Below are 27,955 nucleotides of genomic sequence, written 5' to 3' on the forward strand. Positions count from 1 at the left end.
AATGCTCTGATGACTTGACCTCAGTCGTCCCTAGCTTGGTTCCAGTAGGACAATATCACCTCAAAGGTTTATATTAACCATTAGGGAGGAACTAGGGGTTCCTTAGCCATCTAGCAGGTGACTTGGATTGTTCAGTAGGAGGAAGCTCACATTTGCTGTTGGTCATCCATTTTCCATGGGTGGTCAATTGGGAGTTGGACTTCTAAACAGACTGATAATTCATCCTGGGGAGTGAGCATTTTCATCCGGAAGTGTTCTCTAGGTAGACCCCTCACATGGGGGGTTTCGGGAGTTGGCTTCTGTGGGCGTTTCGAAGGTACGGTTTATGGTCATGTGATCCGCAGACCGTCCTGATAGATGTTCTGCCGTTTTTTCTTGGTTTTCAGTCTTGCATACCTTTTTTCCTCTGTTTGTTCTCTTTCCACGAGCGGCTGTGATTTTATTAGCCCCTGCGTGGCCTCACAGGATCTGGTATGCATACCTAGTAGACATATTGTCTCTCCACCTTGGAGACTACCTCTGAGGAAGGACTTCTGATTATTGGTCTTTTCCTTCATCTAAATCTCAAGCTAACTGCTTGAAGATTGGATGCTTAGTTTTGTCTAAGCGGGGGGGTTCTTAATTTTTTATCCTTTCTCTAGGGTGGTCTGGAGAAGGGTTTGTCAGTCAGTACCCTGAAGGGTCAGTTTTCTGCATGTCTTTTTTTGCTACATAAGCTTCTGGTGGATGTGCCAGATGTGCAATCTTTTTGTCAGTCACTGGTCTACATCAGGCCTGTGTTTAAGTTGGTTGCTCCCCCTTAGGGTTTTACCCTTGTTCTTAAAGTTTTGCAGTAGGCTGTGTTTGAGCCTTTACTTTCCATAGATACTACGTTATTTTGGAAGGTTTTGTTTCTCATTGCTATCTTTTCTGCTTGGAGAGTCTCGGAGCTCTCAGTTTTGCAGTGTGATTGGCCTTATCTTTCGTGCAGTTAAGGCGGTTATTCGTACTAGTTAGGTTTTTTTTCCTAAGTGGTTTCGTATAGATATATTAATCAGAAAATTGTTGTTCCTTCTCTGTGTCCTTATCTATCTTCTCATAAGGAACGTTTGTTGCACAACTTTAATGTTGTGCGTGCTTTTATTTTCTATCTACAGGCGACTAAGGATTGTCGCCAGTTTGCTGTTTGTTTCTCTGGGAAACATAAAGGTCAGAAAGCTTCAGCTACTTCTCTTTCTCTTTGGTTGAGTAGTATAATGCGTTTGGTTTATGAGACTGCTGGACAGCAACCTCCCGAGAGAATTTCAGCTCATTTCATTAGGGATGTCCCCCCTTCTTGAGCTTTAAAGAAGGAAGTTTCTGTAGAACAGATTTTCAAGGCTGCAACATGGTCCTCTCTGCATACTTTTTCCAAATTTGATATTTTTGTCTTAGCTGAGAAAGGTTCTTCATGCAGTGGTGCCTTCTGTTTAGGTTACCTGTCTTGTCCCTCCCTAATCACCTGTGTCCTCTAGCTTGGGTATTGGCTCCCACTAGTAATTGATGATTCCGTGGACTCACCATATCTTAGGAAAGAAAACATAATTTATGCTTACCTGATAAACTTATTTCTTTCCGGATATGGTGAGTCCACGGCCCACCCTTTATTTTAAAAGTTATTTTTAACTAAAACCTCAGGCACCTCTACACCTTTGTGTTATCTTCTTTTTCCATTTTCCCTTTCGGCTGAATGACTGGAGGTTATGGGTAAGGGAAGTGACATATATAGCAGCTTTGCTTTAGTGCCCTTTGCCTCCTCCTGCTGGCCAGGAGTGATATTCCCACTAGTAATTGATGATTCTGTGGACTCACCATATCCGGATATCAGGTAAGCATAAATTATGTTTTCTTCATAGGTCTTTCATTGTTCTATAAAGTGTCTCTTATAAAAGCATTAAATTTACAATGTATTAGAAATCATTACTTATTAAACAAGTCTAGTAACATGGGTCCCTCTCTCACCTCTCTTCTACCTGTGTTCTCTAATCTCACCTTAGCGTCATGGTACATTTATGTATGGTTCCCATTGTATTAGGAAGCTTTTTATTTTATTTAGAGAAGTAGCAGCCATATTCACCATATTATAGCGATAGTTTAGTTTATCTTGTACAAAACCAAAGCTTGGGGGAGTCATCCTCCAAAATTGCGCTAAGCATATTCTGGTAATAGTGCAAATGGTCATAATCAGTTTGCGATTTATCTATGAAACATTATGAATAGGAAAATGTAGTAGGACTTGCTCAGGGATTAGTTTAATCTGTTTTTGAAATATGGCGCTTAGAAGGGTAGAGGTTTGATCCCATATATCTTTAATCCTATTACAATGCCACCACATATGCAGGTAAGTTCCTCTTTTCCCGCATCCTCTATAGCATAGTTGTGGGTTCTCTCCCTCTGATCTAGTTGGGTAATGTTACCATTTAAAGGGGATTTTTATAAAAAAAAAAATCTTTGAGAGTGGCATTGGGTGAAAATGTTAAACTCTGGGATAGGTTGGCAAACCACTTTTTGATTGGCCATTCATTCCTCAATTCTTGTTCCCGCTGAAGAATAAATGGTGCTTTATCCTCTTTAGTATTAGAGTTAAAAATAGCGTATAATGTGGATATTTGGCCCTTGAGGTTGTTCTTAGCTAAGCATAGGTTTTCTATGGTAGTATTCCTGGGGGCCTTCTCAGTCCCTATTATTTCTTAAACTCTCGATTTTAATTGTAGGTAGTGGTACCATGTATTCTTGTCTGTATCGTCTAATTCCACATATTGATTGTCATCATTTTATCATTCACCAAACTGTCTGCAATTCTATAAAGACCTTTATTTTCCCATTTCATTTGTACCGATGTTGTAATTGATGATAGTAGTATTACTAAAGGCATGACCCTAGATCTCTCCTGTATTATCGGATATTTTGTTTTTAATAAGTTCCAGAGGTAAATATAGTATGATTAATTGACGTGTAAGCGTTTTTATAAGCTTGGCTACTTTAGATGCCCCAAGTATTTTGTATATATGTTCCACATCCATTATATTGGATTCAATTCGGGCCCACTGTGTTTTATTTTCTATTTTATACCATTGTAAGGTTTAGGCCATTCTGGCTGCATAATAGGAAATTAGATTTGGAAGACCAACACCCCCTCCCCTCTATGTCTACACATAATTGTTTTTATTAATCCTAGCCTTTTTTACCTGCCATGCAAATTTCATATTATCATTCTGCAATTTGTGGAGCTCTGAAAAAAAAACGTTTTTCTTAAGTATTACTAATTATGTTTTTTGTCCCCCCCCCCCCCCCCCTGTGATTTTTTTTAATGCTTACCGGTATTTCGCGAGTGTATATTTTTAAACGCACAGTGAGTTTTTTTGACAGATGTGGACACATGACGGCTCTTGGGCTTGCGTACATTTTGGCATTCTTTTTCTGTTTATGATTTTGCTAATTCCTCTGATGGGTAGGATTTTCTCAGATAATCAGGGTTTTTTACTCTGCTTATGTTTCAGAGTCATCCTCTTTTCTGTTTAAAGTTTATCATATTCATCACTTTTAAAGGATATTTTGCTTACTTTAGAGGTTAAGTATACTAAAGTAGTTGAGGATAAGTCTCTTATTCGTTCAATTTATTTCCTAAGATTTTTTTTTCTCTTTTCCCTGATGCTGTCTCTGAGATAGTTTCTAAAGAATGGGCTAAACCAGGTAACCCCTTTATTCATTCAGCAATGTTTTAGAATATATCCATTGCTGGCTTCTAATTTTTTGATTTAAAGACCCCTTAGATTGGAATTTAGAATTCTTCAATAGGAGGGCTTTTTATTAAGCAGGTTATAGTTTAAGGACAGCAGTTTTGATTACTATTGTGGCTGCTTCTTCTTCCATTTAGTTTAATATCCTTTCTAAGTAGTTTTTTTTTATTGAATCTGCTAGTGATGATTTTTGAGCCTTTTGCAATTGCTTATATATGCTAATGTTTTAATTTGTGTTGATGTTATTGACATCTTAATACAAACAATATAAGCAATACACACACCACATATACATACATGCAGACACACAGCAACATAAACACACCACACACATGCAGACACACAGCAACATACACACCCCACATACATAACTCAGTGGGCAAAACGGACAAAACAATAATTAAGTCAAACATAACATAGCAGACGTCATCTTCAATGTTAAGGGATTCTCAAATAATTTCAGAAACTTTGTGTGTACCTGACTATGAAGGGGTAATTATTGCTTACAAGTGCCGAACATAAATCAGCCAGAAGGTTTCATAGAAGCAATTTGTATGAATTTATGAATACGGTGCTAACAAACTTGAATATAACAGTGTGCAGAACACTGAGCATAACATTAGTCAGGACAAACTAAGTCCATCTTAACCCTACCTTGAACGTTTCTTAATTACAGTTAGAGATTTGAACAGAGCAACTAGTGGAAAACACATTTACACCGATCGCTCAATAAATGTTCTGATGTTCAACTGCCATTATGTCTAACGGTTACGTTTTTAGCTAACACACACGTTCTGTGTAACTATGGGTAAATAAAGTAATGGTGGGAACTCGTAGTCGTCTAGCTATAAAGTAAGTGTCTCAAATTCTCTCCTTGCCAATTGTTGTTGATTTTCTGCTTTTTTTTTTTTTTTTTTTTAAATAGTTTTTATTGTTTTAAAAGATAAATGAACATAAGAGCATCAAAAGCATGTACATACATATCAATAGTACATACAACAGGAATAACAGGATTAACCAGAGGTAGTATTATAGAAAACAATCACATAAAATAAGGAGCACAAGAGAGAGAATGCTGGATGTTTAAGTCCATGTTCGGTGTCTGTTGGTCAATGATCTTAGTCCCACCTCTCCATGGGAGGGTGCAGAAGTCCATTTGTTGTGGAAAAAAGACCCATATTATTAATAACCCATATAAGTCAGCAAACTCCTTAGTGTATAGAGGTTTCATCATCATAAATGTTCATACCAAAATTATAGCTTAAACATAGAATATGACAATCAGAAATGTTAACCAGATTATACATAGAAAAAAGAAAAAAAAAAGAAACTGTGTCAAGCTATCCAAAAAGGAGAAGAAAGAAAAAAAAAAAGAGAAAAAAAAGAGGGGGGTATACACCGACAAGGGATAGGAGCGGGGGAGATTGGGAGGGTTCAGATAAGGGGAATAAAGGGGGAATGGGCAGGAGGACATTAGTAGCACCGGTTACAACTAACCCGAGGAACCTAAAGTCCCCAAAATGTTTGTAGGGGGAATTACTCTGGGCGAAGTGCCCAAATTTGGGACTGAAGGTCTGTGGTCCCGTGAACATGGGAGACATAGGACTCCATTCTTTTAACAAAATCCAGTATGTCCATCACTTGTTCCCACGAAGGGACAGTGCGTTGCAGCCACATACGCGCTACAGCCAATTTAACAGCTAGAAATAGGTAAATACAGAATAGTTTCTGGGGTAGAGTCAATTTCCTAGGCAAGATGTGGAACAGGCATGAACTAGGGGACAGAGGTAAGTGGATATTCCCTGAAGAGCAGTATCGGATTGATTTTTGCCAAAGCGGCTGAATCTGACTGCAAGACCACCAAATATGTTGGGGCGTTCCCAACTCCTCACAGCCCCTCCAACATTTGGGTGAATTGACTGCCGAGATTTTAAACAAGCGGATAGGAGTCATATGCCATTGTAGCATAACCTTGAGAAATAACTCGTACAGGGTTATGCAGTGTATAGCTTTCTTGGTTAATTGGACAGCCATCCGCCATTGTTGTGGCTCGTTTGAAACCATCAGGGAAGATTCCCATCGCCGTATTGGAGGGGATTTATAGAAAACTGGAGGCTTCATGAGCGTAAGATACGAGATGGACAGAAGTTTACCGGGGGATGTCATAGAGTCCCAGCGAACTTCCCAAGCGGTTTTAGACCTTAGTGGGCCCGCACCAAAGCCCCACGAGAGGAGAAGGCTACGTAGTCTCCAGAATTCAAAGTGCAATCGAGGAGGCGGATTAAACTTCCGAAGAAAGTCCTGGTAGTTTAGTAGCTTATCCCCTGCATAGAAATCTGCTATTCTAGTCAACCCCAAAGCGAGCCATAAGTTGGGATGGGAGTCTGGCAATGACAATAGCAGCCCCCTAAGGGAATGCGATGGCGAGGGATGCGGCGCTACGGTTGAAAGGTTGCGAACCTTATCCCAAAACTGCAAATTTGATTTGACAATAGGATTAGTCAAAAGGGCTGGCGTCCTAGAGTGTCTAGGGATCCACACTAGATCTTGTAGGGTGAATCCAGCCGGGAGGGATGCTTGTTCAATCTCTGCCCATCGACTCTCCAACGGCAGCTTCCATTGGGTTACATGAGAGAGTCTGGCAGCCTCATGGTATTTTAGGATATTGGGGGCAGCCGCCCCACCAGCCAGAAGAGGTTGTTGTAGAATATTAGTAGCAAGTCTCGGAACCTTATTGCGCCAAATGAATTTGTTACATAGTTGTTGGAATTTGTAAATTGTAGATCTAGGGAGCGGAATAGGTAGGTAAGCTTTGGTAGGAGGCTCATTTTGAAGGCCGCGATTCGACCCAGCCATGACAGTGACGGGACATTCCAAGTGTCGGTCGATTTTTCAATAGTTGACAATAAGGGATTGAAATTCAATTCTATCATCTTCGGAATACTATGTGAGAGATAAACCCCGAGATGTTTGATATGAGTCGTAGACCACACGAACTTATAAGTGCGTTTCAGTTCATTAAGAGTCCCGTCTGAAATGTTAATAGCATACGCCTCAGTCTTGAGGACATTTAGCTTGTAGTAACTGCCTAAGGAGAATTTATTCAGTAGGGAAAATAGATGGGGAAGAGAAGTAATAGGATCCGACACAAGCACTGTTAGATCGTCTGCAAACAAAGTAGTCTTCTGCTCCGTGTGATGGATACATACCCCTCGGATTAAGGGGCATGACCGGATGGCCTCGGCTAAGGGTTCCATCATGAGGGCAAAAATAAGTGGGGACATTGGACATCCTTGTCTCGTGCCGTTCGTTATTGAGAAAGTTCTGGAGCAAAACCCCAGACCCCTGACTACTGCTGACGGGGTAGAGTAAAGAGCGGCAATTGCCGTGATGAAGGGCTCCGGAAGACCAAAGCGCCGCAGCACAGCAAACATATATTTCCAGTTCACCCTGTCGAAGGCCTTCTCGGCGTCCAACGACAGGGTGACACAGGGCAAGTGGGAACCATGAGCTTCAAGGTAGACATTCAGGAGACGTCTTGTATTGTCTGGGCCTTGCCGATGTAGGACAAAGCCCACCTGATCTGGTCTGACCAGCGCTGGTAGTAAAGAATTGAGGCGCGAGGCTAAAATCTTAGCGTATAACTTAACGTCTAGGTTCAACAGTGAAATCGGCCTATAGCTGCCACAAAGGGTCAAGTCCTTTCCCTGCTTCGGGAGAGTAATGATAGTGGCCTGTAAAAATTCGGCCGAAAAGGTGCCCCGTTCGCTTGCTAGCGTAAAGAAACGTCCTAGAATGGGAAGTAGTTGGGTTTGAAACTTTTTATAAAATAGATCAGAGAAGCCGTCTGGTCCTGGTGATTTAAAGGCCTTAAGAGATTTGATAGCTTTTTTAATTTCTATTAGTGAAATGGGATTCTGCAAAGAGTCAATGCAGTCTTGTGGGGCCGAAGGGAGGTTCAGCGAGGCTAAAAATGTCTCAATATTCTCAGATGTTGGAGGGCTAATTGAGCCGTCCTGTTGTAGATTATAGAGGGCGGCATAGTAATCTGCAAAAGCATTGCCAATATCTGTGGGTTTTATAACACACCGTCCATCTATCTTCAGCATGGGGATGCGCGCTGCCGCCGTTTTCTGGCGTAACCTATTGGCCAATAATCTATCAGCTTTATTACCCTTATGGTAGTATATTTCTTTAAGCCGTAGAAGTCTCACGGCTGTCCTCTCGGACTCCAACTGTACTATACGGGCCTTAAGATCCACTAGTTGCTTGGACAGTGTATCTGTGGGGTTCATTTTATGTTCCCCAGAAATCTTTCGGAGGCTCATAGTAAGTTGTGCAAGGGTTTCTCCTTTGCGTTTTTTCTCGGCTGCTGCTATTTTTATAAACGACCCTCGGATATATGCTTTCAGTGCAGCCCATAAAGTGAAGTCGTCAACTTCACCATTGTCATTGGAAGCTAGAAACTCGGTAATGTCTTCAGCAATGGAAGCCTCCGTTCCAGGATTGGAAAACAAGTGAGGATGCAAGCGCCATGTTGCCGCTCGTTGAAGTTCTATGGAGGATCGTAAATTAATATATACAGGATCATGGTCGGACCATGGGCATTGAGGAATCCAAGTACGAGTCACACCATCCAGAAGACCCGGGTCACAGAAGAAAAAATCTAACCGCGAATATGAGCGATGTACTGGAGAGAAATAAGTATAATCCCGAGCAGTCGAGTTAAGGGCACGCCAGATGTCAAATAGGTTGAAGCGGTAGATTAAGTGTCGAAATTGGTGTGATAATTCAGCCATTGGCTTAGGGAATTTGCGGGGGGTGTCCGATCGTCTATCCAGATTGGGGTCCCATATAAGGTTGAAATCCCCGGCGAGAAGCAAAAGGCCCTGACGCAGAGTCTCCAGTTTCTGGAGAAACTTGCGTAGAGACCGAATGTGTTGCTTATTAGGTCCATAATAAGAGGCTAGCGTATACAGCGCACCGTCCAGTTTACAGACTAGAATCAGGTATCGTCCCTGAGGGTCAGAGTCAACAAAAATTTTCTCGTAAGAGACATCTTTATGTATGAGGATAGCCGTTCCTCTTGATTTCTGAGAGAAACTGGCAGTTTCAACTATCGGATACAATTTAGACTGGATGGGTGTCTTTGTACCTTTTACCCAGTGGGTCTCTTGAAGAAAAACCAGGTGGGCCCGAGCCTTGGCTAAAGATCTAAGGCAGAGACTGCGCTTAGTCGGAGAGTTGAGTCCTCTCACATTGTGAGTGACACAACAGTATGGCATAGTTACAAATGTGCGTCCTCTCGCTATAGACTGGGGTCGGGTGGATTGTCAGGACAGTGATGCGTAGTTGGGGAACGGACAAAAAGGGCGGAGGACACGAGAGGAAAAGGGGAGGAAAAGAAGAGAAGAAAGGAAAAAAAAAAAAAAAAAAGGAAGGATTGCTTAGGATAAATACAATTCAACACAGTCTCATAAATAAAAGAAAATAATACTGGTACAAACAGTCAAATAAGAGTACAAGGTGCGGTATATAAACAAGGTAAACCGCGTATGCAGTCTCTAGAATACGTTTCCAGAGTACTTTAAGTGGGGGGAGTGGTAGCCAGTGCCGGCTGGCAATTTAGTTATTAAATCCGCATCATTGGGAGAGCTTGACAGGGGAAAGAAAGAGTAAAGTGTGAATGGAAGAGAGGAGGGAGGGATAAGTACACACACAGGCCCCGGATCCAGGGGGGAAAGATTGACAGAGTGGGTAGAAAAGAAGAGAGAGGGTCAAGATGGGATAAAAGGAAGAGAGAAAAAAAAAAAGGGGGGGGGGGAAGAGAAGAGGGGGAGAGTGAGGGGGAAATAGCATCAATTTCGGACCAAATCTATTAATGCAATAATAGTGAATGTTAAACATCAACATAACAGTGAGAATCTAAAGCAAAAGGGTAAACCAGCCCCCTGTTCAGCACCCCACCTCCACATCCCGAAAATCGCAGGTAGTTCGTCAACCCATCTAGTAGAAGATGGGACTGATAGTATGCTAATGGTGGAGGAAGCATGCAGCACAGGATGGCCCAGGTATTGCAAAATATATCAGCCAAAATGTGGCTCCACATAACCATACAACATATAAAGGGTAGTACAATGTAAGAAAACATCAACAGTATTGATATATTAGGCCATCAGCTGGCGGAATGTATCCGCCCCGCCAACCGAGTAAACTTTTGTAGTACCCAACAATATAATAACCGCTATGGTAAAAACAACATATAATCTGTACATTGCAGTAAGTTCACGGCATCTTCAAGCACTATCAATTAAATACTAGAGAACTATTATGCCAGTTGGAAAGCACGATACTTCCCGGTGTTGCGGGCGGCAGACAATGCCCGAACCCATTGTAAGATAGATGGGGAGGATGTCACCGAAAGAGGTACCGTGAAGCACAAGTGGCATATACAACACAGCATACATCATCTGTAATTTAGGTGGATTAGAAAGTAAATGACAAGTCTGAGAGAACAATGCATATGAAAGCGAGGTCACCACAAAATGGTGCATTCAGTGTTGCATCTCCATTATGCGGCCATCTCACGCTCTAGATAAACAAAGCATACTAACAATAAGAGAGAGTAGAAATATGCTCTTAAAAGCTCAGGTGTTTCCCGGGCCCCCATAGCAAATAGGAAAAGTTATCCCCAGTAGGAGGTGAGACTTGGAGAGAAGGGAGAAGAAAAAGAGAAGGAGAAGAGAGAGGAAGAAGAGAGAGAAGAAAAAAAAAGAGAAGAGAGAGGAAAAAGAGAGAGAAGAAAAAAAAAAAAAATGGAAAAAAGAAGGAAAGAAAGGACAAAAAGATAGTGAGTAGTATAGAGAGTAGACACATATACACTTTAAAATAAAATACTTTGCATATATCAAACCTAAGGAGGAGGAAAAAAAAGAGAAAACATTGAGCAATGGAAAGTCACTTATAAAATATATTGACAGATGATTAGTGAGCAGTGGGGAGGTGGAGATGCTCCACCACCCCTATACCTCATGTGCAGTCATCGTCATCTGCTCGTGCCTGAGTAGTTGTAGCTAAGTCACTGGATGGTCTTTGGGGCAAAGGACCCCATTGTGGGACCATAGGGTTCAAAGAGCTTTGTAGTGGAGAGTCAGGTGAAGATGAAGATGTGGCACTCCATTTTTGCAGAAGGTTGTGACTTTGTTCAAGAGTGGTAACAATATACTGCTGGTTGTCCTTGAGAACAAAAAGTCTGGTCGGATGACCCCATCTGTACTTTATGTTGTTTGTCCTAAGAAACTTGGTGAAACTTCCAAAAGACTTTCGCTGCTGGAGGGTGTGGTGAGAGAGATCGGCAAAGATGTTAATGTCCTGAAATTGTTCAGGCAAGGTGGGTTTGGACATAGAGGCTCTTACTAACCTCTCTTTGTATGTGTAGAAGTGTAGCCGAACAATGACATCTCTTGGTTTATCAGTTGCTAGGCTTCTAGGGCGTAGAGCCCTGTGTGCCCTATCAATGAGTCCCTCATTTGGATTTGCCGGTGGTGCCAGATGATTGAAAAATTCAGAAAGGTGGGTGACCAAGTCACTAGAAGATATGCTTTCAGGGATCCCCCTGAGGCGTAGATTATTCCGGCGGGATCGGTCTTCAGCATCCGCCACTTTGTTTTCTAGCATAATAAGCTGTTCCGCCAAACTCTGGGCATATGCTAGGACATTACCCTGTTCAACTATCATGTCTTCCTGCTTCCTCTCAATTGTGTCCACTCTTTCAGAAGTAGATGTCAAATCTCGCCGCATCTCAGCCAGCGAGGCAGTTATTTGGGACTGAAAAGAGGAGTGATGTGCCTCAAGCAAAGTTTGTAAAGATGATAAAATAAACGAAGGTGTCACAGTTGTTGGAGCAGCAGCTTGGAGGGTATTGGATACTAAATCTGATCCATGTGTTGAGGTATTAGTGCTATCTTGTGAATCTTCATTTGTAGATAATATCATAGGATTGAAATGGTCCACCACAGTCCTTTTAGGGCCACCTACCGGCTTTGGTTTCCGTTTGTTGGATTGTGCCATCTTCAGGACTTCAAATGGCACACCTGACAATTAAGAGCACAGGACACAGCTAGAAGATCAAAATTTTATAAACTGATGTTGCAGAGTGAGCCAGAGTAATGTGTATATGTAGTAGGATCCGGAGCCTGAGGGGCTTCCCCTCCCCTTAGGCAATACAATTAGCAGCACATTTTAAGGTAGAGGAGTGCTGTTGATTCTCTTAAGGCGTTTCTTGTGTTTCACCTATGTTGCTGTTGGTGTAATATAGGATTTCCAGAACTCCGCTGGGGTAGTTGTCACTCAGGGTTAGGTATCATGTATGGCACCCTCCTGGGGGAGTGCCCCCTTTTGGGCGAAGCAGGAAAAAGGAGATGGGGTATGACCCGTCACCACTGAGGATAGCGGGAAAGGGAGGAGGGTGTCAAATCTGGCCCTGGGAATCAATGAAGTCTGGTATTACAGCAGTACTTTAGAATAATGTTCACCATCAATTTTGGCACTGAGGGTCTTATCCAAAAAGAGAAAAATACACAGCTGTACAGTAACTTGTAAAAAAAAAAGGCCACAGTTCTTAATGTCAGTAAGAGAGCTTTTGCTGCACAGAGGCTAATGTTATCTGATTTAGGTGTGTGGAGGATCAGTATAGAGCAAAGTGTCCAAATATGAAGGCAAAATAAATGAGGTATATTGCAGTCTACACACTGGTAATTAGAGGATTTCACATTATAAAGAGCGGCAGTAGAGTGTGTAAAGATTTAAAGTAATGGTTTCCATTTGCCACCCACAGAGTTGTAAGGCTTATTCAAATAAAATCGCAGTGAGGTAGCAGTTGTATACAATGCTTCAACAGAAGGTAGACTGATGGCTATAAAGCCAAATCCAAGGAACCCGAATTGAATGTCTCTTAGTGAAAGAAAGAAAAAAAAAGCAAGTTGTTGGTTACTTACAAACTGCCACGTGGGATGCCGTTAGGAGTGTTGAGTTTCTAGTACCATAAAAACTGGTTGTTAACCAGTATATTCACCTCTCCCAGTGTGCTTGGTAGTCCGGTAGTTCAAGGAGATGGTCCTGCAGTAATCAGGTGTAATTCCGCCAGTGAAGGCTTAACTGCGTGTGCCGGTGTAGGCCGCGACCGCGGCCTTTCCTGTAAAATGGTCTGGAGCTCCCAAGCTGGTGTTATTTGCAATTGTAAATTTTTGCAAAAACGAGCAAGAAACAGTGCCGGGTGGTTGTAGTAGCTGCCCTAGATATGTTTTGGGCAATTTCGCTGTATTTAGCAGGTTATATAAGCTAAAATAACACTTTTGTGGCCAGAGCTCTGTCTCCACACTTCCTACCAGTTTGGCTGCCGGCTCCGCCCCCGATTTTCTGCTTTTAATGTTCCATAAGTGAACAACTTGGAAGCAGTTTTTCACAGTTGTCAGTCACTGCGTCCAAGGGAGTGGTCTCTTTATCTGGGTGTTTTCTATCAGATTGTGGATCTTTGGGGTCTTCCAGATAATGATCTTAAAATTTGAAAAAGTTTAGTATTCAGTAAAAAACAAAAACAAACCATATGTGAGGCCCAGGGACCCTCAGAGAAATGTGTGGTTACTTTAGTAGCTTCATGGTTATTTTCGGCTGGCTTATGTTTTTCTTCCACTGGTTCTTCTTAGCTCAGGCTAGTTTCCTAAATTCCTTAGTTTGGCCTTGCAGAATCTGGTATGTGGACCTGGTTTCTCTGATTCTGTTGTTGGGACTTTGAATACAGGTCTGTGCCTAGGAAAAAGTTTCATTAGGTTTGGAAAGCCTTTATTTTCTGGTGCATAGATTTTTTTTTGTTGTTGTTTTTTTCCCATGTCATTCTTTTAGAATTCCTTGGGTTTTGCTATTCTTTGCGGGATGGTTTAGATAAGGGTTTATCAGCCAGCTATTTAAAAGGTCATTTTCCTGTTCTTTTAGTTTTATACCACTAGAAGATTGTTCAACATTCTGGCATTCATGAGTTTGTTCTAGCTTTAGCTAGAATTTTACCTGTTTAGCCAATTTCTCTTTCTTAGATTTTGTTTTGGCCACCTCTTCTGCTCTCTTTAATGGGATTCTCCTTATCTTATATTTTTTTCAGGATAAGGCAATATTATGGTCTATATTTAGACTTTTTCCTTTATGATTTTAGACAAAATTCTAGTTTTGTTTGTTCATTTCCCCCCCCCCCCAGTAAGATGCAGAACATTTCTGCTTTTTCTTTTTCTTCTTGTTCTATGTTTTGATCAATGAAGCTTACTTGGAGGTGGGACAGCCTCTACCTAGACAGATTTCTCCTCATTCTACCAGAGCAATTTTCTCTTCTTGTGTTTTTTAGAATGAAGCTTCTGTTGTTTAATTTTACAAGGTAGCTTCTTGGCTTTTTAATGCATACTTATATCAATTTCCATCATTTTGATGTTTTTTTTTTGCTTTTTCTAAGACAGCCTTTGGTATGATGTAATTTAGGTAGCTGTTTCAGTATAATATTGATTTTGCTTGTTGGGCTTTCTAATTGCACATTACCCAGTTTATTCTTTCGGTTTTATCTGTGTTCTGGATTTTTTTTTGTCTGTGAAGAAAGAGATTCTTTTTATCCCACACTTATTTCTCATTACTTGTGGACTCCACAGCTTGGGTATTAGTTCCTAGGTGTAATGGATTGTGGACCCCACCCTCTTTATTTTTGGTGTTGGTTTATTTTTAAACACATCTTCTTTTTTCTTTTTTTTTCTCGGCCTGAGAACCTCTCTCATTCAAGAATCAAATGCACATCTTCATTCTTCAACCTCCTCAAGCAGAGGAAAAGACAAGACTGCCAGTTAGGTGAGATGGGTTTTATAGAGCTCTTGGAGTTTTAGAATCTTTGCCTCCTCATAGTGGCAGGCAAGAGTATTTCCCAGGAGTAATGGACCATGGACTTTCACCACCATGGAATTAATTTATCAGGTAAGCATGTTTTCCCCTCAACGCTTGACTTTTGCCCTAATCACATATTCCCCATATCAATTAAAGGAATTAAAACGGCATGATTCAGATGGAGCATGTAATTTAGACATTTTTTTAAGTTCACTTCTATATTCAATTGTGCTTTGTTTTCTTGGTATCCTTTGTTTAAAAAGAATATGCACATATCCTACACTAGTGGGAGCTAGCTGATGATTGGTGCCTGCACACATTTGTCTCTTGCGATTAGCTAACTAGATGTGTTCAGCTAGTTGCCAGTAGTGCAATGCTGTTCCTTCAGCAAAGGATAACGAGATAAGGAACCAAATGTGATAAGTGATTTGGGCACTTGGGCTCAAAAAGGTTCGCCATCACTAACCTATAGTAACAGGATATATGTGTGTGGGAACAACTCATCCCTAATCACACTAATTAGTGTTCCTCACTAATAGATAAAGAAAACTCACAATAGATTTATTAGTTAAGTGTGACAAGTTCAATCAACCTTTAAAAAAAACTCATGAGTACATGGACAGCCTTAAAAAAATAATGCTATACATGTTGAATTCATTGTAAAACATACAGTTTTGTGTTGGTTGATGTAGAAATAGGTTTCCATCTAAGTTTACAGTTCTGGTAATACTATTTTTGCCTTTAAAGGGACGGCATACTCAACATTAAACTTCCATAATTTGTGAGCAATTCTAAACAACTTTCAAATGTACTTTTGTTATCAAACTTGCTTTATTCTCTTGGTATAATTTGTTGAAAAGGAACAACAACGCACTACTGGGAGCTGGTGATTTGTGAGTTAACATATATGGCTCATTTGATCATTGGCTCACCTGTTCATCTAGCTCCCAGTAGTGTATTTCTGTTCCTGAAGATTATTTTTAAACAAATTTGATAATAAAAGTAAATGGTAAAAAGTTAAGCTTTATTATTTTTATCTATAAACATATGCAGCACTATGGCATTAGGATTGAAATCTGAGCATACATATAACATTTATTAAAAACTTGCTTAGGTAACCAATACAACAGTCTTTGCTTGTTCCCCTGATTTTCCATCTTTTTTGTTTTTTTTAAATTAAAGGTAATGAATGTTTTTTTTTTTTTTAGTGCATTGGATCTGGAAAAAAATGCCTGCATCTTCCGTTCATGATCATCCTTATTGACACATTTCTTTCTTCTCTCTAGCCTGCAACTGTGACAAATAACATTGCCGGTATTTCTTCACCTGTAAGTGTCAGACCAAATACCTCAGTTTCTGGCCCAACGATTGTCAAAATATGTACTCCTCCAGTAGGTTACTCAGCAGCCGCTGGCACCTCTCAAGGAGCCCCTGCAGTATTAATAAGATCTTCTGCACCAACTACTACTGCTGTGTCAACATCATCTTGCACTTTAGCTGGAACAATAACTTCAACATCAGCAACTTTGGCAGCTACATTGGGAATCAAAACTTCTTCCGAGATGGGCACTAGTACCAAATCTATAACTGTTTTACCAGTGAAATCCTCTGTACCTTTGGCTACACCTATAAAAGTAACTTCTGGCACCCCTATTGTACTTCAGTCCGCTGCTGTAGCACCTTCTTCTAGTGCTCTAACCACTACTCAGCCTGCTATAGTGAACACGTCTACCTCATCCTCTACAAGTGTCATCCAAACCTCTAGCCCATCTGTGAAATTAACAACTGCTAACATTTGTGATCCAACTACTGCACGTGGAACACAGAGTCCTCCTATTAAATCAAGTATTATGCAATCCTCACCAACAGTCACATCTATAGTGTCTGGAAATAATGTACCCTCTGCAACACCTGTGCAAGTTCAAGCTAACCATTCCACTGCAGTTCCTAGTGTTGTAAGTAACAGAGCAGAGCCTTCAAAAGTGTCCCAAAAGTTACAAACTACCAGTTCTACAGTGAGTATGAATATTCTGATTTGTATTTTTTTATGGGCAGCTTATTAAAATAACTTGTTATTCCTACTAGTTTATATGTGGCAAATTCGCATGTTACACTGAAACCTGTTGTTAATAGACAAGTATCATTATCTACATTCTGAAAACCTATTGCCATGTATAAATAACATTACTAAGTTTCATAATTAATGTTTTTATTTTATACTAGGAAGTCTTGGACAATGTGAAGAAGTGCAAGAACTTCCTTGCAACATTAATAAAACTAGCATCAAGTGGGCAGTCCCCAACAATGGGAGAAAATGTCAAGAACCTCGTCAAGAGTCTACTTGTAAGCTTTTGTATATATATTTTTTATATATACTTACAACAAAGCTTTTGTGATGTTTGTTATAATATTGTTTTTCTAATTTTCAGAATCCTTCAAAAATGTTCCAGATATCTGTTCTAGTAAAGCATTCTTAAAAGGGTCCAACTGTTTTTTTTTTTTTTTTTTAGAAACCGAAAACCTAAACATATTTATGACTAGTTCCATGAATGACATTTCTGTTGCATTTCACTGTACTGAATGTTATATTTAAATGTCAAATTTAACTTGGAAAAAAAAGCACATTGTGATTTTGAGAATGACATATGTAACCCATTGTGCGTCGTATTCTAATTACATTTTGTTTTTAATTTTAAGGATTCAGAAGTTGAGCCAGAAGAATTTACAACAAAATTGTATGCAGAGCTGAAGTCCTCTCCACAGCCTTATCTGGTGCCTTTTTTGAAGGTATTTATGAACTATATATCACATCACTTAGATGAGCACTCGCTCCACAATTTATGAATTGAACAACCAAAACTACTGTATCACACGTCATGCATTTATGCAACAAAGTTAGTTCATGCATGATATAACATTTTTGGTTAAAATACATTTAGCAGACAGAGATTTGGTATGTTCTGTTGATCTCTAATTTGATTTATCAAAAGATTTCCAGCCTCCAAATAGTGAAATTTAAAAAAACCTTTATTCACGCAGGGTCCATAATACAACAACGTTTCAAACCAGCAATTGGTTATAAGAAATGACTAAGAACCAATTGCTGGTTTGAAACGTTGTTGTATTATGGACCCTGTGTGAATAAAGGTTTTTTAAATTTCACTATTTGGAGGCTGGAAATCTTTTGATAAAGCAATATTTGGGGTCTAGCTAACCCTATTCCTGTGCCCCAAAAAACTCTAAGTGAGGTGCTGTCTTCCCCTGTGAATTGTTGATCTCTAATTTGATGCCAAAGCAGAATTGTAATAAAATGAGAGATCTATTTTAGTGGTGTATAAGGAATTATTTTGTGCTAGTAAAGCGCCTTTTATTAATATGGATGAAAAATGTGAGAATTAGAAAATCAATTGGGGATAAAATGTATTATTTTTTTTGTATGGTTTAGGTAAAAACACATCCATAGGGGAGATCATTTGCACAGAGAGCATGCTACTGAACATATTTCATCTTAACCCCTTAAGGACCGGGCATTTTAGAAAAAAACTTCCCCAAAAGACCAGAGCATTTTTAGCATTTTTGCCATCACTAAATTTAAACAGAAATAGAGCCTTTTCTTTCATGTAAGTGGCAAGAGTCCATGAGCTAGTGACGTATGGGATATACATTCCTACCAGGAGGGGGCAAAGTCTCCCAAACCTCAAAATGCCTATAAATACACCTCCCACCTCACTCATACCTCAGTTTTACAAACTTTGCCTCCTATGGAGATGGTGAAGTGAGATGTGCTTGATTTCTTCTATGAAATGCGCTTCTAAGCATTTTGAAGCCCAATTCCTCTAAGAGTACAGTGTTCGTCAGAGGGATGTGAAGGGAGTACTGCCTGTTGATTTTATGTTTTCACCCATGGGAAATCTATTCAAAGGCTCTCTGTAATCGGTCGCAGGGGGACGTTATACTCCTATACCATTACCTCTTCTGATATTTTTCAGTACTGGTTTGGCTGTCTGATATATGTGGATGTGTGTCTTCTAGTAAGTATATCTTTTTTTAAGACACTCTCCGCTATGTTTGGCGCTTTATGTTTTAAATATATGTATTTGCTTATATTTGCCATGAGTCAGGTCTATGTTTATTTCCATTTTGCAATCTAACAGTTTCCGTATGGAATTTATGTTTTGGGGAGTTTATTTAAGTTAATTTTTTTTCTTACCTCAGTTTTTCAAATTTGTCTTTGTGTTTCTAAATTTTTGCGGGCAAACTAGGCTCGCGAGGACGCAAAATGCTGTTTTTTTATTGCGTCATTCTTGGCACAAAAATTTTTGGTGCAAAGTTGCGTCGGTTGTGATTTCATTGTGTTAGCTTTGCCGCCAAAGGTTTTTTTTCTCTGCATTTGCGTAATTTTTGGCGCCTAAATTTGTTATATTAACCTCTCCCTCTTTTGCTCGCTGCTTTCATTTTATTATAGGGAGCTGTGATGCTTGCTTTTGATTTTATTTTCTTTCATGTAATTAGCAAGAGTCCATGAGCTAGTGACGTATGGGATATACATTCCTACCAGGAGGGGCAAAGTTTCCCAAACCTCAAAATGCCTATAAATACACCCCTCACCACACCCACAATTCAGTTTTACAAACTTTGCCTCCGATGGAGGTGGTGAAGTAAGTTTGTGCTAGATTCTACGTTGATATGCGCTCCGCAGCAAGTTGGAGCCCGGTTTTCCTCTCAGCGTGCAGTGAATGTCAGAGGGATGTGAGGAGAGTATTGCCTATTTGAATGCAGTGATCTCCTTCTAAGGGGTCTATTTCATAGGTTCTCTGTTATCGGTCGTAGAGATTCATCTCTTACCTCCCTTTTCAGATCGACGATATACTCTTATATATACCATTACCTCTGCTGATTCTCGTTTCAGTACTGGTTTGGCTATCTGCTATATGTAGATGAGTGTCCTGGGGTAAGTAAGTCTTATTTTCTGTGACACTCCAAGCTATGGTTGGGCACTTTGTTTATAAAGTTCTAAATATATGTATTCAAACATTTATTTGCCTTGACTCAGAATGTTCAACTTTCCTTATTTTCAGACAGTCAGTTTCATATTTGGGATAATGCATTTTGATTTGACCATTTTTTCTTACCTTAAAATTTGACTTTTTCCCTGTGGGCTGTTAGGCTCGCGGGGGCTGAAAATGCTTCATTTTATTGCGTCATTCTTGGCGCGGACTTTTTTGGCGCAAAAATTATATTTCCGTTTCCGGCGTCATACGTGTCGCCGGAAGTTGCGTCATTCTTTGACGTTATTTCGCGCCAAAAATGTCGGCGTTCCGGATGTGGCGTCATTTTTGGCGCCAAAAAGCATTTAGGCGCCAAATAATGTGGGCGTCTTATTTGGCGCGAAAAAATATGGGCGTCACTTTTGGCTCCACATTATTTAAGTCTCATTTTTTATTGCTTCTGGTTGCTAGAAGCTTGTTCTTTGGCATTCTTTCCCATTCCTGAAACTGTCATTTAAGGAATTTGATCAATTTTGCTTTATATGTTGTTTTTTCTCTTACATATTGCAAGATGTCTCACGTTGCATCTGAGCCAGAAGATACTACAGGAAAATCGCTGTCAAGTGCTGAATCTACCAAAGCTAAGTGTATCTGCTGTAAACTTTTGGTAGCTATTTCTCCAGCTGTTGTTTGTATTGATTGTCATGACAAACTTGTTAAAGCAGATAATATTTCCTTTAGTAAAGTACCATTGCCTGTTGCAGTTCCCTCAACATCTAAGGTGCAGAATGTTCCTGATAATATAAGAGATTTTGTTTCTGAATCCATAAAGAAGGCTATGTCTGTTATTTCTCCTTCTAGTAAACGTAAAAAATCTTTTAAAACTTCTCTCCCTACAGATGAATTTTTAAATGAACAACATCATTCTGATTCTGATGACTCCTCTGGTTCAGAGGATTCTGTCTCTGAGGTTGATGCTGATAAATCTTCATATTTATTTAAAATGGAATTTATTCGTTCTTTACTTAAAGAAGTTATAATTGCTTTAGAAATAGAGGATTCTGGTCCTCTTGATACTAATTCTAAACGTTTAGATAAGGTATTTAAAGCTCCTGTGGTTATTCCAGAAGTTTTTCCTGTTCCTAATGCTATTTCTGCAGTAATTTCCAAAGAATGGGATAATTTGGGTAATTCATTTACTCCTTCTAAACGTTTTAAGCAATTATATCCTGTGCCGTCTGACAGATTAGAATTTTGGGACAAGATCCCTAAAGTTGATGGGGCTATTTCTACCCTTGCTAAACGTACTACTATTCCTACGTCAGATGGTACTTCGTTTAAGGATCCTCTAGATAGGAAAATTGAGTCCTTTCTAAGAAAAGCTTATCTGTGTTCAGGTAATCTTCTTAGACCTGCTATATCTTTGGCTGATGTTGCTGCAGCTTCAACTTTTTGGTTGGAAACTTTAGCGCAACAAGTAACACATCGTGATTCTCATGATATTATTATTCTTCTTCAGCATGCTAATAATTTTATCTGTGATGCCATTTTTGATATTATCAGAGTTGATGTCAGGTTTATGTCTCTAGCTATTTTAGCTAGAAGAGCTTTATGGCTTAAAACTTGGAATGCTGATATGGCTTCTAAATCAACTTTACTTTCCATTTCTTTCCAGGGTAACAAATTATTTGGTTCTCAGTTGGATTCCATTATTTCAACTGTTACTGGTGGGAAAGGAACTTTTTTACCACAGGATAAAAAATCTAAAGGTAAAAACAGGGCTAATAATCGTTTTCGTTCCTTTCGTTTCAACAAAGAACAAAAGCCTGATCCTTCATCCTCAGGAGCAGTTTCAGTTTGGAGACCATCTCCAGTCTGGAATAAATCCAAGCCAGCTAGAAAGGCAAAGCCTGCTTCTAAGTCCACATGAAGGTGCGGCCCTCATTCCAGCTCAGCTGGTAGGGGGCAGGTTACGTTTTTTCAAGGAAATTTGGATCAATTCTGTTCACAATCTTTGGATTCAGAGCATTGTTTCAGAAGGGTACAGAATTGGTTTCAAGTTGAGACCTCCTGCAAAGAGATTTTTTCTTTCCCGTGTCCCAGTAAATCCAGTAAAAGCTCAAGCATTTCTGAAATGTGTTTCAGATCTAGAGTTGACTGGAGTAATTATGCCAGTTCCAGTTCCGGAACAGGGGATGGGGTTTTATTCAAATCTCTTCATTGTACCAAAGAAGGAGAATTCTTTCAGACCAGTTCTGGATCTAAAAATATTGAATCGTTCTGTAAGGATACCAACGTTCAAGATGGTAACTGTAAGGACTATCTTACCTTTTGTTCAGCAAGGGAATTATATGTCCACGATAGATTTACAGGATGCATATCTGCATATTCCGATTCATCCAGATCATTATCAGTTCCTGAGATTCTCGTTTCTGGACAAGCATTACCAATTTGTGGCTCTGCCGTTTGGCCTAGCTACAGCTCCAAGAATTTTTACAAAGGTTCTCGGTGCCCTGCTGTCTGTAATCAGAGAACAGGGTATTGTGGTATTTCCTTATTTGGACGATATCTTGGTACTTGCTCAGTCTTTACATTTAGCAGAATCTCATACGAATCAACTTGTGTTGTTTCTTCAAGATCATGGTTGGAGGATCAATTTACCAAAAAGTTCTTTGATTCCTCAGACAAGGGTAACCTTTCTGGGTTTCCAGATGGATTCAGTGTCCATGACTCTGTCTTTAACAGACAAGAGACGTCTAAAGTTGATTACAGCTTGTCGAAACCTTCAGTCACAATCATTCCCTTCGGTAGCCTTATGCATGGAAATTCTAGGTCTTATGACTGCTGCATCGGACGCGATCCCCTTTGCTCGTTTTCACATGCGACCTCTTCAGCTCTGTATGCTGAAGCAATGGTGCAAGGATTACACGAAGATATCTCAATTAATATCTTTAAAACCGATTGTTCGACACTCTCTAACATGGTGGACAGATCACCATCGTTTAATTCAGGGGGCTTCTTTTGTGCTTCCGACCTGGACTGTAATTTCAACAGATGCAAGTCTCACAGGTTGGGGAGCTGTGTGGGGATCTCTGACGGCACAAGGAGTTTGGGAATCTCAGGAGGTGAGATTACCGATCAATATTTTGGAACTCCGTGCAATTTTCAGAGCTCTTCAGTTTTGGCCTCTTCTGAAGAGAGAATCGTTCATTTGTTTTCAGACAGACAATGTCACAACTGTGGCATACATCAATCATCAAGGAGGGACTCACAGTCCTCTGGCTATGAAAGAAGTATCTCGAATTTTGGTTTGGGCGGAATCCAGCTCCTGTCTAATCTCTGCGGTTCATATCCCAGGTGTAGACAATTGGGAAGCGGATTATCTCAATCGCCAAACGTTGCATCCGGGCGAATGGTCTCTTCACCCAGAGGTATTTCTTCAGATTGTTCAAATGTGGGAACTTCCAGAAATAGATCTGATGGTGTCCCATCTAAACAAGAAACTTCCCAGGTATCTGTCCAGATCCCGGGATCCTCAGGCGGAGGCAGTGGATGCATTATCACTTCCTTGGAAGTATCATCCTGCCTATATCTTTCCGCCTCTAGTTCTTCTTCCAAGAGTAATCTCCAAGATTCTGAAGGAATGTTCGTTTGTTCTGCTGGTAGCTCCGGCATGGCCTCACAGGTTTTGGTATGCGGATCTTGTCCGGATGGCCTCTTGCCAACCGTGGACTCTTCCGTTAAGACCAGACCTTCTGTCACAAGGCCCTTTTTTCCATCAGGATCTGAAATCCTTAAATTTAAAGGTATGGAGATTGAACGCTTGATTCTTGGTCAAAGAGGTTTCTCTGACTCCGTGATTAATACTATGTTACAGGCTCGTAAATCTGTATCTCGAGAGATATATTATAGAGTCTGGAAGACTTATATTTCTTGGTGTCTTTCTCATCATTTTTCTTGGCATTCTTTTAGAATACCGAGAATTTTACAGTTTCTTCAGGATGGTTTAGATAAGGGTTTGTCCGCAAGTTCTTTGAAAGGACAAATCTCTGCTCTTTCTGTTCTTTTTCACAGAAAGATTGCTATTCTTCCTGATATTCATTGTTTTGTACAAGCTTTGGTTCGTATAAAACCTGTCATTAAGTCAATTTCTCCTCCTTGGAGTTTGAATTTGGTTCTGGGAGCTCTTCAAGCTCCTCCGTTTGAACCTATGCATTCATTGGATATTAAATTACTTTCTTGGAAAGTTTTGTTCCTTTTGGCCATCTCTTCTGCTAGAAGAGTTTCTGAATTATCTGCTCTTTCTTGTGAGTCTCCTTTTCTGATTTTTCATCAGGATAAGGCGGTGTTGCGAACTTCTTTTGAATTTTTACCTAAAGTTGTGAATTCCAACAACATTAGTAGAGAAATTGTGGTTCCTTCATTATGTCCTAATCCTAAGAATTCTAAGGAGAAATCGTTGCATTCTTTGGATGTTGTTAGAGCTTTGAAATATTATGTTGAAGCTACGAAATCTTTCCGTAAGACTTCTAGTCTATTTGTTATCTTTTCCGGTTCTAGGAAAGGCCAGAAAGCTTCTGCCATTTCTTTGGCATCTTGGTTGAAATCTTTAATTCATCTTGCCTATCTTGAGTCGGGTAAAATTCCGCCTCAGAGAATTACAGCTCATTCTACTAGGTCAGTATCTACTTCCTGGGCGTTTAGGAATGAAGCTTCGGTTGACCAGATCTGCAAAGCAGCAACTTGGTCCTCTTTGCATACTTTTACTAAATTCTACCATTTTGATGTATTTTCTTCTTCTGAAGCAGTTTTTGGTAGAAAAGTACTTCAGGCAGCGGTTTCAGTTTGAATCTTCTGCTTCTGTTTTTCGTTAAACTTTATTTTGGGTGTGGATTATTTTCAGCAGGAATTGGCTGTCTTTATTTTATCCCTCCCTCTCTAGTGACTCTTGTGTGGAAAGATCCACATCTTGGGTAGTCATTATCCCATACGTCACTAGCTCATGGACTCTTGCTAATTACATGAAAGAAAACATAATTTATGTAAGAACTTACCTGATAAATTCATTTCTTTCATATTAGCAAGAGTCCATGAGGCCCGCCTTTTTGTGGTGGTTATGATTTTGTATAAAGCACAATTATTCCAATTCCTTATTTTATATGCTTTCGCACTTTTTTTATCACCCCACTTCTTGGCTATTCGTTAAACTGAATTGTGGGTGTGGTGAGGGGTGTATTTATAGGCATTTTGAGGTTTGGGAAACTTTGCCCCTCCTGGTAGGAATGTATATCCCATACGTCACTAGCTCATGGACTCTTGATAATATGAAAGAAATGAATTTATCAGGTAAGTTCTTACATAAATTATGTTTTTTTCTATAAAAATTCTATCATGAATTTGTCCTATTTTCTGAAACTGTTACATTGTGGAAATTGGATATTTCCATCTTAATGGGAGGAGAGTCCACTGCTTCATTCATTACTTGTGGGAATTAAGAACCTGGCCACCAGGAGGAGGCAAAGACACCCAAGCCAAAGGCTTAAATACCTCCCCCACTCCCCTCATCCCCCAGTCATTCTTTGCCTTTCGTCACAGGAGGTTGGCAGAGAAGTGTCGGAAGATTCAGAGTAGTCTCTTATGGAGGGTAGTACTCTTCGCAGTGGGACTGGAGTTTTAAATAGTCCTGTCAGCCTCTCAGTGAGAGCATGGGTGAAAGTTAGTCCGGAGATGCAGGGAGAGTCTTTCTGCGAAACCATCCCGACTCAGATTAACATCTCCATTAGCAATATGCGTTGAGTTTCGCTGCCTGCTTTCTGCACTCAACTCTATGTCAGGAGCGATGCTACTAACCTGTCACACTTGAAAGGCTGTGTTTCTGTTCCACAGCATAGATTCTGGTAAGATCGTTTCATTTTTTTTATACATGTATGATAATGCAAGAAGACAGAGTCACAGTGTGACTTTTATCTGTATAGAATCAAGGGTTAATATCTCCCGAGGGGGATTATTGAACAGGGGGTAATTATCTTATATGTTTATTTGATTTTATGCTGCTTTTATGTGTGAGATGTTATGGGCTCATAGGCTGTTATGGAATATACAGGTTTCACTTTGAGAGCCATGCAGCTTACAAGCTTGGCGTGCTTTTTCTCATAGCAGGGACGGTCCTGCATTGTGCACCATGTGATTCTTTCCTGATCGGGTGTCTATCAGAGAGGAGTCCTAACTCTCTGTTCTGTCTGGGTCATGGAAGGTGGGGAGTGCCCCAGCTATTAGTATATAAAGGTGCAGTTTTTTTAAAATAAAATGTTTTATTTCTATAGTTCTCCGGTTATTGCACTAGCGCTGGAGGATTCTGTTACTTAGAGGGCACTCAGAGTCAGAGGATGAAGTTCTTTCTGAGGCTTCAGAGTATGAACATTCTGGGTCGGACTCTGCTGCCTCTAAACGTCCGGATGCGGAGGAACCAGGCTTTAGTTTTAGGAATTTGCGCTTTCTTCTAAAGGAAGTTTTTTTGGCGAATTCAGTGGTTCCAGAGGCCAAATTGCCTGAGGAACCTTTGATTCCTAAATTGGATAGAGTTGAGGGCAAGGTGGTACATTTATTCTTCCCTGCTCCTGTTAGATGGCAAACATTATTAAGAATGAATGGGACTAGATCATTCTTTTCTTCTCCCTTTAACAAATTATTCCCGGTCCTGGATTCTCAATTAAGTTGTGAGGTTCCATCCCTAAAAGGGATGTGGCGCTATCTTCACCCTTGCTTTATTGTATTACTATCCCATTTGAGGATAGCTCTTCGATTTAACAGCCCATGGATAAAGTTGTTTCAACATACAGGATATTTGTTTCAACCGGAGGCAGCCGTTGCCGTGGTTGCTGGAGAAACTACCTTCTGGTGTGACACCTTATAGGATTGATCGGGGTGGAGAGGTCCCCTTGACGTTACTCAGGAAAGATTTATGGCCTTGAGGGTATCTAATTTTTTTATCTGTGATGCTATTAGGCAGATTATTCGCCTAAATGCTAAGACTTCAGCTTTTTCTGTTCAGGCCCGTCAGGCTCTGGCTGAAGTCATGGTCTGCGGATATGACCACTAAGTCTAGACTTCTTTCCCTCCCCTTTAAGGGAATGATTTTGTTTGGTCCAGGCCTGGACTCAATTATCTCCACGGTCACCGGGGGCAAGGGTGCCCTTCTACCGTAAGAGAATATTAATGAGTCTAAGGGACAATTTTCATTATTTTCGTTTTGATAAAGCCCATGTCAGCAGTCCTCCGCTAAGCCTGAGCAAACCAAGGGCTCTTGGAAGCCGACTCAGTCCTGCAATAAATACAAGCAGAGCAAGAAGCCTGCCGAGTCTAAGTCGGCATGAATGGGTGGTCTCTGGTCCTCTTCTGGATCGTGTAGGGGGCAAACTGTCACTCTTTTCAGTCGATTGGTTCAGGGACGTGCAGGATTCTGGAGGTCATAGCTCAGGGTTAAAAGATAGGTTTTAAGTCTCAGCCACCCAAGGGCAGTTTCTCCTCTCTCTCCTGTCTTCCTGACCAAAAAGGAGGGAAGCCTTTCTGGGGTGTGTATGGGATCTGTCCTCTTAGGAGTTATTGTCCCGGTGCCTATTTCAGTGAGGGGTTTGAGATACTATTCAAACCTTTTTGTGGTTCCAAAGAAGGAGGGAACTTTCCGTCCAATTTGGACCTTTAATGCTTAAACAAGAATGTCCCCTCATTCAAGAGGGAGAGAATAGGTCCATTCTTCCCCTCATTCGAAAAGGGCAGTTCATGACCACGATAGATCTGAAGGATGCTTCCTTCACGTACCAATTCTCAAGGATCACTTCCAGTTCCTAGGTTTGCGGTCCTGGACCAGCACTTCCAGTTTATTGATCTTCTGTGTAGCAGGTATAGTGGTGAGCATAGCTGGCTTTTAAAGTAGTTGACCCGGGTTTGATTCCCAGCTAACACAGCATTTCGGAGAGTGGACCATTCAGAATCTTTCCTCTGTTGTCTTCGATCCCATGGATGGAAGCTAAATCTAGAGAGTTCACTTGTATCAAGTACCAGGGTAGAATTCTTGGGTACTATAATAGTCTCCATAGACATGAGAATATTTCTAACAGACCAGAGACGTTGCAGGCTAGCTTCGACATGTCTTGCCCTCCTGACCTTAAGGCCATCGGTGGCTCTGTGTATGGAGGTGATTGGTCTCATGGTGTCCAGCATGGACATCATTTCCTTTGCCAGGTTTCACCTCAGACTGTTGCAACTGTGCATGCTGTTGCAGTGGAACAGCGATCGGAT

The 27,955-nt window shown here is 40.4% G+C and overlaps 1 protein-coding gene across 1 annotated transcript in view; it reads left to right on the top strand.

Annotated features, from left to right (window-relative positions):
• Positions 1-27,955, top strand: part of TAF4B (TATA-box binding protein associated factor 4b) — a 920,546-nt gene that overhangs the window by 134,100 nt on the left and 758,491 nt on the right. The window contains exons 4-6 of the mRNA XM_053714992.1: positions 15,956-16,684; positions 16,893-17,012; positions 17,367-17,456. Coding sequence (XP_053570967.1) covers positions 15,956-16,684; positions 16,893-17,012; positions 17,367-17,456 — 939 coding nt within the window. The remainder of the gene's footprint in view (positions 1-15,955; positions 16,685-16,892; positions 17,013-17,366; positions 17,457-27,955) is intronic.

This window comes from Bombina bombina, chromosome 5, assembly GCF_027579735.1.
Source record: "Bombina bombina isolate aBomBom1 chromosome 5, aBomBom1.pri, whole genome shotgun sequence".
Classification (NCBI taxonomy): Eukaryota; Metazoa; Chordata; class Amphibia; order Anura; family Bombinatoridae; genus Bombina; species Bombina bombina.